Here is a 15,315-nt window from a genome sequence, read left to right as displayed (position 1 = left end):
ATTTTTACCATTTTTTCCTCCTCCATAACAAATGGTCATTATAAATAGCTAAAAGGCTCTGAGCCCAACCTGCAAACCAGTAAAGACACATGTAGCAGGTCTTACCTCTGCATCACATGTTGAAGACCTTGAGTTGCCCTGGTTTACGTAGCAACAGCTACACATATATATGTTGATAGTATTTTCTGCCAGCATGAAGGCATTTAAGTTGCAAAGACCAAAATCTTACTCCTTGACCAAAAAATAGAACTCCATATGGGTAATTTATTATTTCCTGCAATGCAAGCTTGGCAGAGGTGCAGCAGAGCCCTAAGGTGGACTGCTGACCATTTTGGGGCTCTCCAGCCTTTGTCCAAATGAATGTAAAGTCTAATTCCACATACAACACCTGCGTTACAAATTAAATGATTATTATCCTTCCTGCAACACCCTGTGGCTGAGAGCTTTAAAACAGAATCCAGGGGAGTTCAGATTAAAGCGCTCATCTGGATGAGCCATTAGGCAAATCTTTGAGAGGAAGGACCAAGATGTACAGTGTCACCTGCTGGTTAGTTCCTATAACTGTACAGTTAAAGACACAGAGATATACGCTCAGAAGGAAAACAGAGAAGTAGTTCTGTTGTTGCTCTGCCCAGGAATGAAATGGGGAAAGGGCATCTGAGGCTTCTGATCTCTTCCCTAAACAGAGCAAGATTAGAACACTTCTTGGTTTTCCTTCTGAACTTATATCTCTTTGACTGTCTTTGACTGTTACAGGAACAGGTGGAGATGTTATTACAAAATTCAATATTGACTGTTCATAAAAATTAAAATGGCTCTGAAACAAAACAAAAAATGATTCTTGTAAATTGCAGAAGTATTTCTAAAAACACCCTGAGCAATTCCACATTAATCCTTAAATGGCCTGTTACTGTAAAAAAAACACTGTCTCTTCCTTGTGACGTGAAGTCTTTAGTCACTGCAAGGTATATAATATATATACATATATATATATATATATATATATATATATATATATATATATATATATATATATATAAATTATAATATACAACTATATAAGCTTTTCAGTGAGTCAGGGCAGGGACCCCACCGACAGGAAGAGGAATGTAATAGCAGGACAAAATATACAAATTGCTCTTTAGAGGTTTTAACATGGGATGAAATACTTTCAGATCTATAGCACAATGGCTTTGTTTTAAGGTGACACTATTGGTAACTAGTGAATCTTACAACATGTACAGCCATATGGGGACTCTAATCTGGAAAAACAATATCCAAAAAGTCATTTAGTTGACACATTTAGTTGATCCATTTCTCAGCAGTATTTGTGGAATAGTAGCAACTATTGTATCGATTCTAACAGCTGCCTCTAATGATTCAGCTCAGCAGGTAGAGTCTTGCAGCGGGCTGGGTACTTACAGGTTACCTGCAAAAAAGAAGAACTTTCAGATACGGGTATAGATGTGGGTTGCGGGTTTTTATCAATAGCGAGTTTTACTCCTTTACACATTATTTCCTAACAACTCCTACTTCGAATTTTGTCACTTTCGTTTACTACGGCAGCACTTCCTGTTTCTTGATGCCCAGAAGGTTGCGGATCGGATTGCGGATAAGAGACTTGCTGGTTGGGTCCAAACCAGGGGCGTAACTACAGAAGAAACAGACGCTGCAGCTGCAGGGGGTCCTGGAGGTATAGGGGCCCCATGAGGTCCTAATAAATGAGCAATTTCAACATATATTGATAAAACAGGACAACCTCTGGGCCTAAAATTAATTAATTGTGGGGCCCAGTAAGATCTAGTTACGCCACTGCTCCAAACGGGTAAAAATGTGGGTGGCGGATTTGGGTTTCAAAAATTGATTCAGCGCAAGACTCTATCAGCAGGACAAAAGATGAGAGCTGTTTTACCAATATTTATTGAAATTGTATGTGTATTAGGGCCTATGGGGCCCTAAACCTCCTGGGCCCCCCTCTATAGTTACTCTGTAGTCAAATCTGTACCATTTTGCTTCATGTAAAAAATTCTGAAAAATCTGAAAAAGGCATTTTTTTCTAGAAATGCACCGAATCAAGGATTCAGTACAGGATTCGGCCAAGATTTGGCCTTTTTCAGCAGGATTTGGATTCGGAATCCTTCTACCCGGCTGAACCGAATCCGAATCTTAATTTGCATAACATTATGTCATAAAACAAGGAAGTAAAAAATGTTTTCCCCTTCCCACCTCTAATTTGCATATGCAAATTAGGATTCTAATTCAGTTCGGTATTCGGCCGAATCTCTCGCGAAGGATACAGAGGTTCGGCCGAATCCAAAATAGTGGATTCGGGGCATCCCTATTTTTTTCACATATATTTATTTACTTTTTAGACTTTTATTCACTGCACATGTGCTATTTTTGGTATACTTTTGAAGTTCCTCTTGGCTAGTTTTGGGCTGGTTTTGTAGCTGACTTTGGCCGATTTTGAAACTTAGACCTGGCAACCCTGTACAGCAGACAGCAGTGATCCCCAACCAGTGGCTTATGAGTAACATGTTGCTCTCCAACCCCTTGGATGTTGTTCCCAGTGGCCTCAAAGCAGGTGCTTGTTTTTGATTTTCTGGCATGGAGGCAAGTTTTGGTTGGATAAAACCAGGTGTAATGTCAAACAGAGCCTACTGTAGGCTGTCAGTCCGGGGCTACCAAAATAGCCAATCACTCTTTTAACTTTTTTAACATTTGAATGTGGCTCAGGGGTAAAAAAATGTTTTCTGTATATAAAAAAAAAAAAAAGGTTGAGGATTCCAGATGCAGAGAATGATATTCTTACTTGTTTTTATTTTTTATTATTACCTCATTACCTCCCAGCATGTTAGAAACAGAAAGAGGGACAAAAAGATTTGTCGCGTGTGAATATTTTTGACCACGCCCATTTTTGTGATCACACCCCCCCCTAATTACCGTGTCCATTTTACAAAATTTGGCAGGTTATTAAAGTTTGAACACATTTCTGTGTTTTTTATGTGTTATTACAGTTTTGCTAATGATGGTGAATTGCCCTTTAATAAGTTCCTATCTTATCTAAAAATATGTTAAGCATCTATTCTGGGCTCTCTGCCAAGAGCCAATTAAGTTAGAAACTTTGTATCTTTTTCTGGCAGTTCAGTGCAGGAGAAGAGAAACTCAGGGCCATATCAGTACATATTCAGGACTGCGGGTTGAGCTGTCAAAAGTGTGACTGTCCCGCTCAACAAGGGATGGTTGGGAGGTAATTAGGGTTGCCACCTGGCCTATATTTTACCAGCCTGGCCGGTAAAAATGATGATTGATCCCAATGTTATTAATAGAGAAAAAAGATAAATATATAGGAAGGCTGGCATTTTTTCCAGAAAAGGTGGCAACCCTAGAGGTAATATTTGTAGTTTTTGAGTCATTTAGTTTTTTTATTCAGAAGCTCTCCAGTTTGCCATTTTCAGTCATCTGGTTGCTATAGTCCAAATTACCCTAGCAACCATGCATTGATTTGAATGAGTGACTGTAACACGATTAGGAGAGGGCCTGAATAGAAATGAGTAATAAAAAGCTGCAATAATTTGTGGCCTTACAGAGGATTTGTTTGTTTTTTTCCAATGTGCTTGTTTTATTGCCGGGTAAGTGTAATAAACAGAGAAACAAGCGGAGAAAACAATGACTGGTTATTTGGTTATGGCTATACATTGGGAGCTGAAGAACTAGTGGAGAATGGCAGGGCTGCAACCAACAGAAAAAAAATCTTATTGTTATTGACTAATTTTGTTTATTGTTTCTCAGACAAAAGCCAGTTTATGATTGATAGAGAGCCACAGACGCCACCATAAAAATGGCTACGTACGTGCAGCGTCACGGCGCTTATATAGCGTAGCTATGACGTCCAAATCTCGCGCGATGAGATTTGTGACGTTACAATAGCTGTCCGGCAGCAGCCAAAAGAGCTGGACTTTGCTGAGGGTTGCGGGAGTTTTATGCAGCCGCCCGGTGCAGCGGGATGCATTAATAAAGAAGAGCGGGGCTGTCCCGCGTGAGGCGGGACTGTTGGCTGGTAGGTATGTGGTATAAGTGTAGAATACTCTTCCTGCATCAGCTGAAGGCTTATTGGCAAGACTCACAGTCCCTCTTGGTGTTGTTGAACTGCACATGTTTCCTTCTGTCTTGCTCTGTTTGTTCCACTTCCTTCTCTCTCTCTCTCATTCAACTTTTTCTCCCTGTGATCATTGCTGCTGCCTTGTCCCAGGTTTCCTTCCAGCTAGGGAATTCTCTCAGCTGTTCTGCTTTCCAAAATAAGGCACATTTGGCTCCTGATAAAAATCCATGTCCATGTAAACGGGCCTTAGATTGTAAGCTCCGCTGGCGAGGGACTGATGGATAATCTTCTCGCTTTGTCCAACACCGCTTGCGCTGAACATCTTGCCTATTCCTTTAAGGGGGTTGTTCTCCTTTAAATTAACTGTTAGTACGACGTAGAGAGGGATATTCTGAGACAATTTGCAATTGGTTTTCATTTTTTATTATTTGTGGTTTTTGAGTTATTTAGCTTTTTATTCAGCAGCTCTCCCGTTTGCAATTTCAGCAGTCTGGTTGCTAGGGTCTGAATTACCCTAGCAACCATACATTGATTTGAATAAGAGACTGGAATATGAATAGGAGAGGCCTGAATAGAAAGCTGGTGTAATAAAAAGTAGCAATAACAATAAATTTATATTCCTATAGAGCAGTGATCCCCAACCAGTAGCTCGTGAGTAACATGTTGCTCTTTTATCCCTTGGATGTTGCTCCCAGTGGCGTCAAAGCAGGTGCTTATTTTTAAATTCCAGGCTTGGAGGCAAGTTTTAAATGTATAAAAACCAAGTATAGAGCCAAGTAGAGCATCTTGTAGGCTGCCAGTCCACATAGGGGCTACCAAATAGCCAATCACAGCCCTTATTTGGCACCAAGGGACTTTTTCATGCTTGTGTTGCTCCCCAACTCTTTTTACATTTGAATCTGGCTCACGGGTAAAAAAGGATGGGGACCCCTGCTTCAGAGAATTCGTTTTAAGGGGTCAGCGACCCTCCATTTGAAATCTGGAAAGAGTCTGAAAGAAGAAGGCAAATAACTCCAAAACTATAAAAAAGAAAGAAAGAAGGCCAATAGAAAAGTTGCTTAGAATTAGACATTTTATAGCACACTAAAATGTTAACTTAAAGGGGACCTGTAATCTTAAAGGACCAGTAACATAAAAATTTTTTTTAAAAAAATTCGTTAGTACACATCAAAACAAAAACACCAACACAAATTATACTTTAAAATCACAAAGCTTTTATTAAGAAATAACTTACAGAAGCTGCACTTCCTGTCCTTTACAGAAACGGCGAAAAGGCGACCATCCATCCTGCTGGGCTCGATTTCTCCTCCTGGCTACTCTGCTGACAGCGTGTGAACGAGCAACTATTCACGGACAGGCATCATCTCTCCTCGGCTCTCCTCTCCTTCACTGTGCATGGCTTCCCTCCTCCTCGCTGCTTCCCCCAGCCAGATCCCCTGAACTGAATGATGAATGATCGGCCCGCTTGTCACTTCACAGCCGCACAGTATCTTTATTGCTGCGTATTAACGGTGCGCAGGGGGAAAGTCCTGAGGCGCCACATCCCTTTCTTTTCCTAATTGTGCTTCAACCACACTTTCCGTCCCTGCTGCAATGCACAGAGCCTGAGAGAGAGTATTTCCTAAACTTCAGCTCACCACAAGCCAGAGGCACAAGGGGTCAGGATAAAAATGTGAGGGCAATGGACTGAGCAGCTTTCTCTGTAATCCCTTTGGCCTCCTCTTCCCCCTGCGCACCGTTAATACGCAGCAATAAAGATACTGTGCGGCTGTGAAGTGACAAGCGGGCCGATCATTCATCATTCAGTTCAGGGGATCTGGCTGGGGGGAGCAGCGAGGAGGAGGGAAGCCATGCACAGTGAAGGAGAGGAGAGCCGAGGAGAGATGATGCCTGTCCGTGAATAGTTGCTCGTTCACACGCTGTCAGCAGAGTAGCCAGGAGGAGAAATCGAGCCCAGCAGGATGGATGGTCGCCTTTTCGCCGTTTCTGTAAAGGACAGGAAGTGCAGCTTCTGTAAGTTATTTCTTAATAAAAGCTTTGTGATTTTAAAGTATAATTTGTGTTGGTGTTTTTGTTTTGATGTGTACTAACGAATTTTTTTAAAAAATTTTTTTTATGTTACTGGTCCTTTAAGAAATCATAAAAAGGATGGGGACCCCTGCTATAGAGAATTCGTTTTTTTTATGGGGTCAGCGACCCTCCATTTGAAATCTGGAAAGAGTCCGAAAGAAGAAGGCAAATAATTCTAAAACTATAAAAAAAGAGAGAGGGAAAAAAAGGACAATAGAAAAGTTGCTTAGAATTAGACATTTAATAGCACACTAAAAAGTTAACTTAAAGGAGACCTGTCATCTTAAGAAATCATTCCAAATCCTATTTTATGATGTTAGTTAAGCAAAATAAACTTCACGTGCACTTTAAAAATTATTTAAATCTTGTTTTTTTTCTTCTTCTTGGTATTCACAATCACAGCAAGTAGGCAGCAGCCATTTTGTTAACACTGTTATTAAGGCAAGCTTTGCATCATGCCAAAATATTGTGCCAGAAAGGGCAACCTGATGCCCATGCACTGGCTACACAGTTAGATGACGAGGAAGGAGGGGGAATGTGGGGAGGGCAGTGACATCTAGGAAATGCAGAATGGAAAGTGAAAGTAATTTCCTGCCCCGCCTCTATGCCTAAGGCATGAAGGAGGGGCAGACAATATTTGATTGACTGCTGAGACTTTTAAACAAGTTTATAACAGGGATGGATGTTTTAATTAAAAAAAAAAAAAAAGTTTGGATTTCATTGTCAATTTAAAAATGGCTTTTATTATACGGCTTTTTATGTCTGGGTCATAGGTCCCCTTTAAAGGGGAAGGAAAGTCCTTTTTTACTTTAGTCCTTTTTAAAAGTTAGGCTTCCCCAAGTGATCGCACTTACCTGACCAGTGTCGTTTTCCCATGATAGGAGCATCGGTCTGGGGTGTCGAGGTAAGTAGGTGCGATCATTTGGGGATGCCTAACTTTTAAAAGGGACTAAAAAGTAAAAAGGACTTTCCTTCCCCTTTAAAGGTGAAAATTTAGTAAATACCAGGGGTGCTGGCAGGGTCATAACTACAATACCGCAGGAAATATCTATGGTCTTTATTTCTTGCTCTAAACAGTGCAAAATTGAAAATGAAACTAAAGTCACATTTCTACTTCCTGATCCCAAAGAGCAAGTCAAACAAGCCCACCGAGAAGCCTCTGTATAAACAAATCCCCCCTTCACCTAGCTACAGTCTGTTATCATTTAGATAAAGAGCAGCTCATTTTACAAATGATTCTCAGTGGGCTGCTGCTTTCATTGACTTTGCTCTTTGGGGTCTGAATGTGGAATATGATTTTAGTCATTGTAAACAGAGGTTTCTGCTGACACATTCTTATGTAATTTTATTTGTTTTCATTTAGTGTGGATCTGTGAGAGGCTTCAGCAATGGATGCAGCCACACCAGGAAATGGAATAATATCGGATGTTGTCTTTGTCATAGAGGGAACGGCTAATTTGGGACCTTACTTTGAATCACTGCGGAAACATTACCTGCTGCCTGCAATAGAGTAAGTGCCACTTTGAATATTTGGTAAAGAAGTACTTAATCTTCCAGGATCTTTGCACTGACTCCTTCCACCATCACCCCCCCCCCCCAACAGCACCAGAGATACCCCAAGCTGATCCTACTCCCCCATACTGATTTTGAAAATGCAGAGTTAGCCAATGAATGGCTTCCTTGACTAAACTCCCAGGCCTCTGCCCTCTTGCAGCAACAACACTTGACACAAGGAATATGTTGTGCAGTTGCCAGCTGAACTGTACAAATCTGCATTTGGGTAGCAAATGGGAAGCAGGGCTTTCCTGGGTGGGGAACATCTTTTTGCTGCATTTATGGAAAAAGGCTAGTGCTGGGGACCCTTGGTTAAACAATGCCTTTCTTTCTCCGTTAAAGGAGAACTCACCCCCCCCCACTAATAAAACACCCTACCCCCTCCCTGCTCTCCCCCCCCCCCCGCATACTGCATAGGTGATAACATCTATAAGCGTTGGGGGCAGATTCGGGGAGATTCAGTCGCCTGGCAACTAATTGCCTCTTCTGCATGGCGACAATCTCCCCGAAATGCCTTCCGTCTGCTTGAATGAAGAATCGACTGCGCTAATGCACTCATGGCGCTTCGCTTCGTAGCAACTGCACATGCGACAAAAGAGACAGAACTTGACAAAGAGGACCCGAAAAATTCGTATAGATGGAAGATGGTGCCCATGAGCTCTGCTGCATTTACTCTGCACCTATAAGTGCCCCAACCCCAAGTGCCCCTAATCCTTTACTCTCCTATAGGTGCAGAGTAAATGCAGCAGAGCTAATGGGCGCCATCTTCCATCTATTCGAATTTCTTCGGGTCCTCTTTGTCAAGTTCTGTCTCTTTTGTCGCATGTGCAGTTGCTACGAACCAGAAGACTGCTCCAACTGCGCCTGCTCCAATACAGAGTTCACTTTCTGAAGAAAGAAAGATGGCGCCCATGTGCTCCACTGGGCTTATTTTGCATCTAGAGGAGAGAAAGGGATTAGTGGTGTTATCACTTATGTATGTGGGGAGCAGGGAGGGGGACTATGTAGGGTACTGGGTAGGGGTTTTTATTAGTGGGGGGGGTTGCGTTCTCCTTTAAAGCAGATAATTCTTATTTTGCTGTGCATTCTTTTAGCTATCTAGTATGTAAACTAAATGTCACCAAGCCTATTAAAATGGTGCATTATTCTAAAAAAAAAAAAAAAAAAAAAAAAAGTATTCCTTTAACAAAAGAGAGACCATTTCTTCTCCATTATTGTTTTCTTTTCTGCCTTAGGTATTTTAACGGTGGACCTCCAGCAGAAACTGACTTTGGAGGAGATGTAAGTAACATAACAATATTTACTTCTGTGACTGTTTTTTTTTCTTTTTTTCTTCTAAATGTACATTTAAATTCTGCTGTTTTGTTTTCCAGTATGGCGGCACACAGTACAGCCTGGTCGTTTTTAATACGGTGGACTGTGCTCCAGAGTCCTATGTCCAATGTCACGCCCCCACCAGCAGTGCTTATGAATTTGTCCAGTGGCTGGACAGCATAAAGTAAGTTACTGGCTTCTCTGCCCTCGACCAGTGTATGAGTTTCACCTGATGCGTCAACACTGTTAGTCAGAACCTTTCATATTCAGTCACGTGGCTGTTGTCGATAACCAACTACAATGAGTCTTGCAATGTGGCTGAAGAAGCATTTATTTTAGATTACTGCTGTGGGTCATACTATAAAACCAGTAACATAGTAAGTTAGGTTAAAAAAAAAAAAGGCACGTCCATCAAGTTCAACCTTTTAACTCTATTTTAACTTGACTAGTTGATCCAGAGGAAGGCAAAAAAACCCATTTGAAGCCTCTCCAATTTGCCTCAGAGGGTAAAAAAATTCCTGACTCCATAATGGCAATTGGATCATCCCTGGATCAACTTATACTATGAGCTGTCTTCCATATCTTCCCTGTATTCCCTCAGTTACTAAACACCATCCAACCCCTTCTTCTTCCCGTGAATCTCTGCCCCTTTTAATACAACTCAAGACCTTATTTGCCCTTGATGCTGCTGACTGGCATTGCTACAGCCAAGTTTATTATCTACAAGGACTCTCAGGTCCTTTACCATTATTGATTTGCCTACTGCAGTCCCATTAAAGGGGAACTATCGCGAAAATGTAATATAAGCTTCATCCCACTGAAATAAGAAATTTTGTACATACAATCTATTAAATATTCTGCATCGTTTCTGAAATAATCAAGTTTATCTTCACTCTCCCTCTCTCAGCATCTGTTTCTCTTCATTCTGTCTTCAGGAGTTGGGCGTCAGATATTCATTGACAGTTAGATCCAATATATCTTATAGGGGGCTCCTTTCCTAGCAGATGTATTAGAGCTCACTCAAATAACGGATTCCAGTACAAACAAAATCTAACAAAATAACTGCCTTTTGCACAAATCCTGCATGTAGAGAGACATGTCTGGTGATTTTAATAGAGTGAGCTCTAATACATCTGATAGGTAAGCAGCAGTTTGTCAAGATCCTGTTGCAAGGATGCCGGATGTCATGCATAGATTAGTTCTGATAAGCAGCTATATTGTTTTAAAAAGCAACTGGGATTCATTGATGACCCTTTCCACTATGGTGAAACTTTATAACTAAAGCAAAATAAAGCCTGTGCACAAGCTGTTTGACGTAACGTGTCTTTTCTTGTCTTCAGATTTATGGGAGGTGGAGGTGAGAGCTGCAGTCTGATTGCCGAGGGGCTAAGCACTGCCCTGCAACTGTTTGATGACTTCAAAAAGATGAGGGAACAGATGTGAGTTTTGTGTCTCTATGAATACTTTACTTTTCTGTCTGTTGCCTTGGAGTGACCCATTAGTTGCCTTCAATGTTGGGCAGGCAAGTACCATAGAGCAATGTGCTACTGGAGAAAAAATGATACACTTTTCCTGCAATAACGTATTTTAATATTCTATAAAGAATCGCCATGCAAGTCACGGTGTAGCTCTTTTTAATCACCTGAAATATGATTTATCTATTAGTGGGCAGACTCACAAGGTGTGCATCTTGATTTGCAACTCCCCTCCGTATCTGCTGCCTGCTGTAGAGAGCACAACCTACTCTGGATACACAACGGAGAACCTTGTGCAGAAGATTGGGGAGGTGAGCTTTTCTGGAAAGCACTTTGTCTACTTTGTGTTTTTCATTGTCGGTCCCAATCACTGTTCCTTATGTGGCTGCCTCCTCACTTCATCTCTCTCTTCCCCATATGTTCTTTGGACACCTCTCCTTATGTCTCTGCCTGCTTATTCCTTGCTCTATATCCATGTCCAGAATTCTGTTTACCCATCATAGTATGTATTCACTCCATTGTTTTCTACTTGAAAACAATGGTTATCATCTTGCATCAACAAAGGCCTTCCCTTTACAGCACTTTATTTTTTTTAACTTAAAGGAACAGTAACGTTAGGGTAGTGACATAAAGAGAGATTTGTCGCCTGTGATTTTTAAAAAGCAAGTTTCTGTGGCAAGGCGATCGACTTTTTGCTAGAAAAGATTTCACACAATGTCCAGTAATGTCAAAAAGGGAAATGTCTTTGTACTAGTTGATCCAACACCAGCAATAAAAGGGACATTTGTTGCCAAGAAGCAGTTTTATACGAGAGGTTTTTATTCTGAAGCCAGCCATAAATGCAATTTTCCCCGGTTTATATTCTCTGTGTAAGAACTAAAACCATGGTATTCTAAACAGGTTAATTGGTTCTGTAAACATGTGCCATATAGCCCTATGAAGCCCTTATTTATATACATTTTAGTTATTTCAGTGTTTCTGAAGAAAGCCATGCAATATGTACCAGTGCAGAGTAATTTATTGGTCTTACTGGCCCTGGGAAGAAGAAAGAAGGAACATCTGAATAAACATCACTGTAAATAATCTAAAATATTTTTTTGCCAGTATTTAAAAGTGAAAATTAAAATTTAATATAAGCTTCAGCATAAACTTTCTAAATACAACATATTAAATAGTCTTCATTGAATTTCTGAAAAAACCTTTATCTACACCAGGGGTCCCCAACCTTTTTTACTGGTGAGCCACATTCAAATGTAAAAAGAGATGGGGAGCAACACAAGCATGAAAAAGTCCCTTGGGGTGCAAAATAAGGGCTATGCTTCGCTATTTGGTAGCCCCTATGTGGACTGGCAGCCTACAAGCAGCTCTACTTGGCACTATACATAGTTTTTATGTAATTAAAACTTGCTTTCAAGCTTGGAATTCAAAAATAAACACCTGCTTTGAGGACCCTGAGAGCAACACCCAAGGGGTTGGAGAGCAACATGTTGCTCACGAGCTACTGGTTGGGGATCCCTGATCTACACTATCCCTTGCTCAGCGTTTGTTTCTCTTCATTTTGTCTTCATGCAGCAGTTGGATGTCAGATAGTCATTGACGGTTAGATCCAATATATCTTATAGCAGATATATTAGAGTTCCCTCAAATAACTGATTCCAGTACAAACAAAATCTAACAAAATAACTGCCTTTTGCACAAATCCTGCATGTAGAGAGACATGATGATCTGTGATTTTAATAGAGTGAGCTCTAATAGATATTCTAGGCAAAAGGAGCCCCCCCCCCTATAAGATATATTGGATCTAACTGTCAATGAATATCTGACACCCAACTGCTGTATAAAGAGAGAATGAAGAGAAACAGATGCTGCCAGAGGACTAATGAAGATAAATGGTTATTTCAGTAACTGTACAGAATTTTTAATTGATTATATTTAAAATATATTGCTTATTTCAGTATGATGAAGCTTACCGTATATACTGGAGTATAAGCCGAGTTTTTCAGCATCCAAAATGTGCTGAAAAAGTCTACCTCGGCTTATACTCGGGTCAGCGGGCAGTAGCCGCGATTGCAGTCACTTTTAATCATTCCTATACCAACAGTTCACTTGGGGAGAGACTGCAATATCCCACAATGCCCTCTGTTGGTTTTATGAAAGAATAACAGTGCGCCCTCTGTTGGTTATATCAAAGAATAACAGTGACTGCAATATCACACAGCGCCATCTGTTGGTTGTATCAAAGAATAACAGTGACTGCAATATCACACAGCGCCATCTGTTGGTTGTATCAAAGAATAACAGTAACTGCAATATCACACAGCACCATCTGTTGGTTGTATCAAAGAATAACAGTGACTGCAATATCACACAGCGCCATCTGTTGGTTATATCAAAGAATAAAAGTAACTGCAATATCACACAGCGCCATCTGTTGGTTGAATAAAGGATTAACAGTGATGGCAATATCGCACAGCGCCATCTGTTGGTTATACAAAAGATCAGTGATGGTTTTATGACACACAGCACTCTCTGCACAATTCTCTGTCACCATCAACTTTGCAAAGAAGTCCGGTCGATCGCTGGGGGAGTCTCTTTGGCAGAAGGTGCGCTGCTGGGAGACAGGGCTGTAGTTGTGTCTAGGCTTATACTAGAGTCAATAAGTTTTCCCAGTTTTCGTAGGTAAAATTAGGTACCTCGGCTTATACTCGGATCGGCTTATACTCGAGTATATACGGTATATTAAATGTTCATTTTCGCGATATTTCCCTTTAAGCAATATCTTGTTTAGATTGGCTCACTGAACTAAGATGATCAAAAATATTTCACTTTATTTTCCTTTTACTATACTTCTAGTGCAGCGTTCCTTCTAATTTTTTCTTAGTTGTGTGAGCAAAAAAATTCTTGTGTGCGCACTTTCTAAACCTGTGTGTGCACTTTAAAAAAAGAAAAACAAAATATGCGTAGGTCAAAAATTGTGTTCTCACATAATATTCTTTGTGCACACCACAATTTTTTTTGTGTGCAATGGCCTCAAAATTTGTGCGGTGCACAGCATAGAGGAAACATTCATCCAGCATCAGATTCATTCATACGTTGTACAGCAGCTCACAACATCCGAGATACTCTTGTTTGACTTCAGAATATGGAAGCTTTCCAATGGCCAGCGGGACTCTATATATTCGTCTTTGTTTGTAGAGAGGAATCCATTTCTCCATCATTTCCCCGCGCAAACTGCCAGCATTACGGACTCTCTTTGAGAAAGCCATGCCAGTGGGCTTGATTGAACCACAGCCTAAAGACTACAGCCAGGACCCTCGGCACATGATACTCGTACGTGGAATGGTTCTACCAGGTTAGTGTTGGGCACCGTGGACATAATATCCGCTTGTGGAGAAATAAGCTGTTGGATTTCGAAAAATAGTTAATTGCCTTTCACTTATTGCATGAAATAAAAATGTACTTAAAAATGATATCCTTGTAAATGGTTTTTAGTGATGTTAGCAGTTATAGTCCGAGCTTAGTGATGTCATTTCTGTCACACGACTCATTGAAGCTTGGAACTTCGACCTTGTGCTTTTATATGATCATGAAACGCCTTGGTGACTTATAATATCCCTATTTGTGTGTATATACACACATTATATATAGTGAATAAAGTACCCCCTCTTGTAAAATATAAGGATATCATAAGTTACCGAGGAGTTTCATGACCATATAAAAACACGAGGCCGAAGGCCGAGTGTTTTTATACAGGTCATGGAACTCCGAGGTAACTTCTAATATCCTCATATTTTGCAATTGGGGGTACTTTATTTATTATAATACACAAATTTCAATAAGTCATGTGACAGAAATCACCGTTTATAACTGATGACATCAGAACTTACCGTTTATAAGGGTATAATTTACAGGATATTCATGGCTTTTGTGTATTATGTACACATTACCAAAAGAGAACTGCACTCCAAGGACTTGTAAGTGAAAAAAACAAGATTATTTATTCAATGTTTCGGCTCCATCACTCGGGCCATCTTCAGGAGATCTGAAGACGGCTCAAGTGATGAAGCCAAAATGTTGAAATAAATTTCATCTTGTTTTTTCACTTACAAGTCCTTAGAGTGCGGTTCTCTTTTGGTAATGGGTCTCCTATTTGTTTATTACTAATTTTAACTCTCTTAATACAGTAGGGGGAGCTACATCTGTTCCAGGAGTCATGCCACCTAAACAACATATTTCTCAGCCACCGCTCCCAGTTGTTCCACCTCAGATTGCAAGTGCCCCTTCGCATCAGCTCCCACCTGTCCAGCCACCCTATATGGTATGTATTGCCAGAAGTGTGGCACTTGGGAACTGTTAACTTTATTGAAGGGGTGGTTCACCTTTAAGGAACTGTAACTTCAAAAAATGAAAGTGTTTTAAAGTAATAAAAGTAAAATGCAGTGTTGCCCTGCACTGCTAAAACTGGTGTGTTTGCTTCAGAAACACTACTATAGTTTATATAAATAAGCAATGGGGGCAGCCATTCAAAGGAGGAAAGGCTCAGGTTACACAGCAGATAAACTCTGTAGAACATAATGGAGTTATCAGTTATCCACTATTTAATCTGTGCCATATAGTCTTTTTTTTCAATTTCCACCATTGCTCCACAGCAGCTTGTTTATATAAACTATAGTAGTGTTTCTGAAGCAACCACACCAGTTTTACCAGTGCAGGGCGGCAACACTACATTATATTTTCATTACTTTAAAGGGTTTGTTCACCTTTAAACAACTAGTTGTTTTCAGATAGAGCACCAGAAAT

The 15,315-nt window shown here is 40.4% G+C and overlaps 1 protein-coding gene across 6 annotated transcripts in view; it reads left to right on the top strand.

Moving 5' to 3' along the window:
• The first annotated feature begins 3,888 nt into the window (after nucleotides 1-3,888).
• The window catches only part of med25.S (mediator complex subunit 25 S homeolog), a 29,267-nt gene continuing 17,840 nt past the window's right edge, over nucleotides 3,889-15,315 (top strand). For 3 of the 6 annotated variants that reach the window (XM_018226922.2, XM_041570482.1, XM_018226919.2), the window contains exons 1-8: nucleotides 3,890-4,060; nucleotides 7,536-7,682; nucleotides 8,962-9,007; nucleotides 9,100-9,224; nucleotides 10,381-10,479; nucleotides 10,706-10,826; nucleotides 13,711-13,867; nucleotides 14,700-14,833. In XM_018226922.2, the coding sequence (XP_018082411.1) occupies nucleotides 7,561-7,682; nucleotides 8,962-9,007; nucleotides 9,100-9,224; nucleotides 10,381-10,479; nucleotides 10,706-10,826; nucleotides 13,711-13,867; nucleotides 14,700-14,833 (804 nt within the window). In that variant the 5' untranslated portion in view covers nucleotides 3,890-4,060; nucleotides 7,536-7,560. 6 annotated transcript variants of the gene reach the window in all.

Source organism: Xenopus laevis, chromosome 7S (assembly GCF_017654675.1).
Source record: "Xenopus laevis strain J_2021 chromosome 7S, Xenopus_laevis_v10.1, whole genome shotgun sequence".
Taxonomy (NCBI): domain Eukaryota; kingdom Metazoa; phylum Chordata; class Amphibia; order Anura; family Pipidae; genus Xenopus; species Xenopus laevis.
The sequence above is the reverse complement of the archived record's forward strand: the minus strand, read 5'-3'. Positions and strand labels throughout refer to the sequence as shown.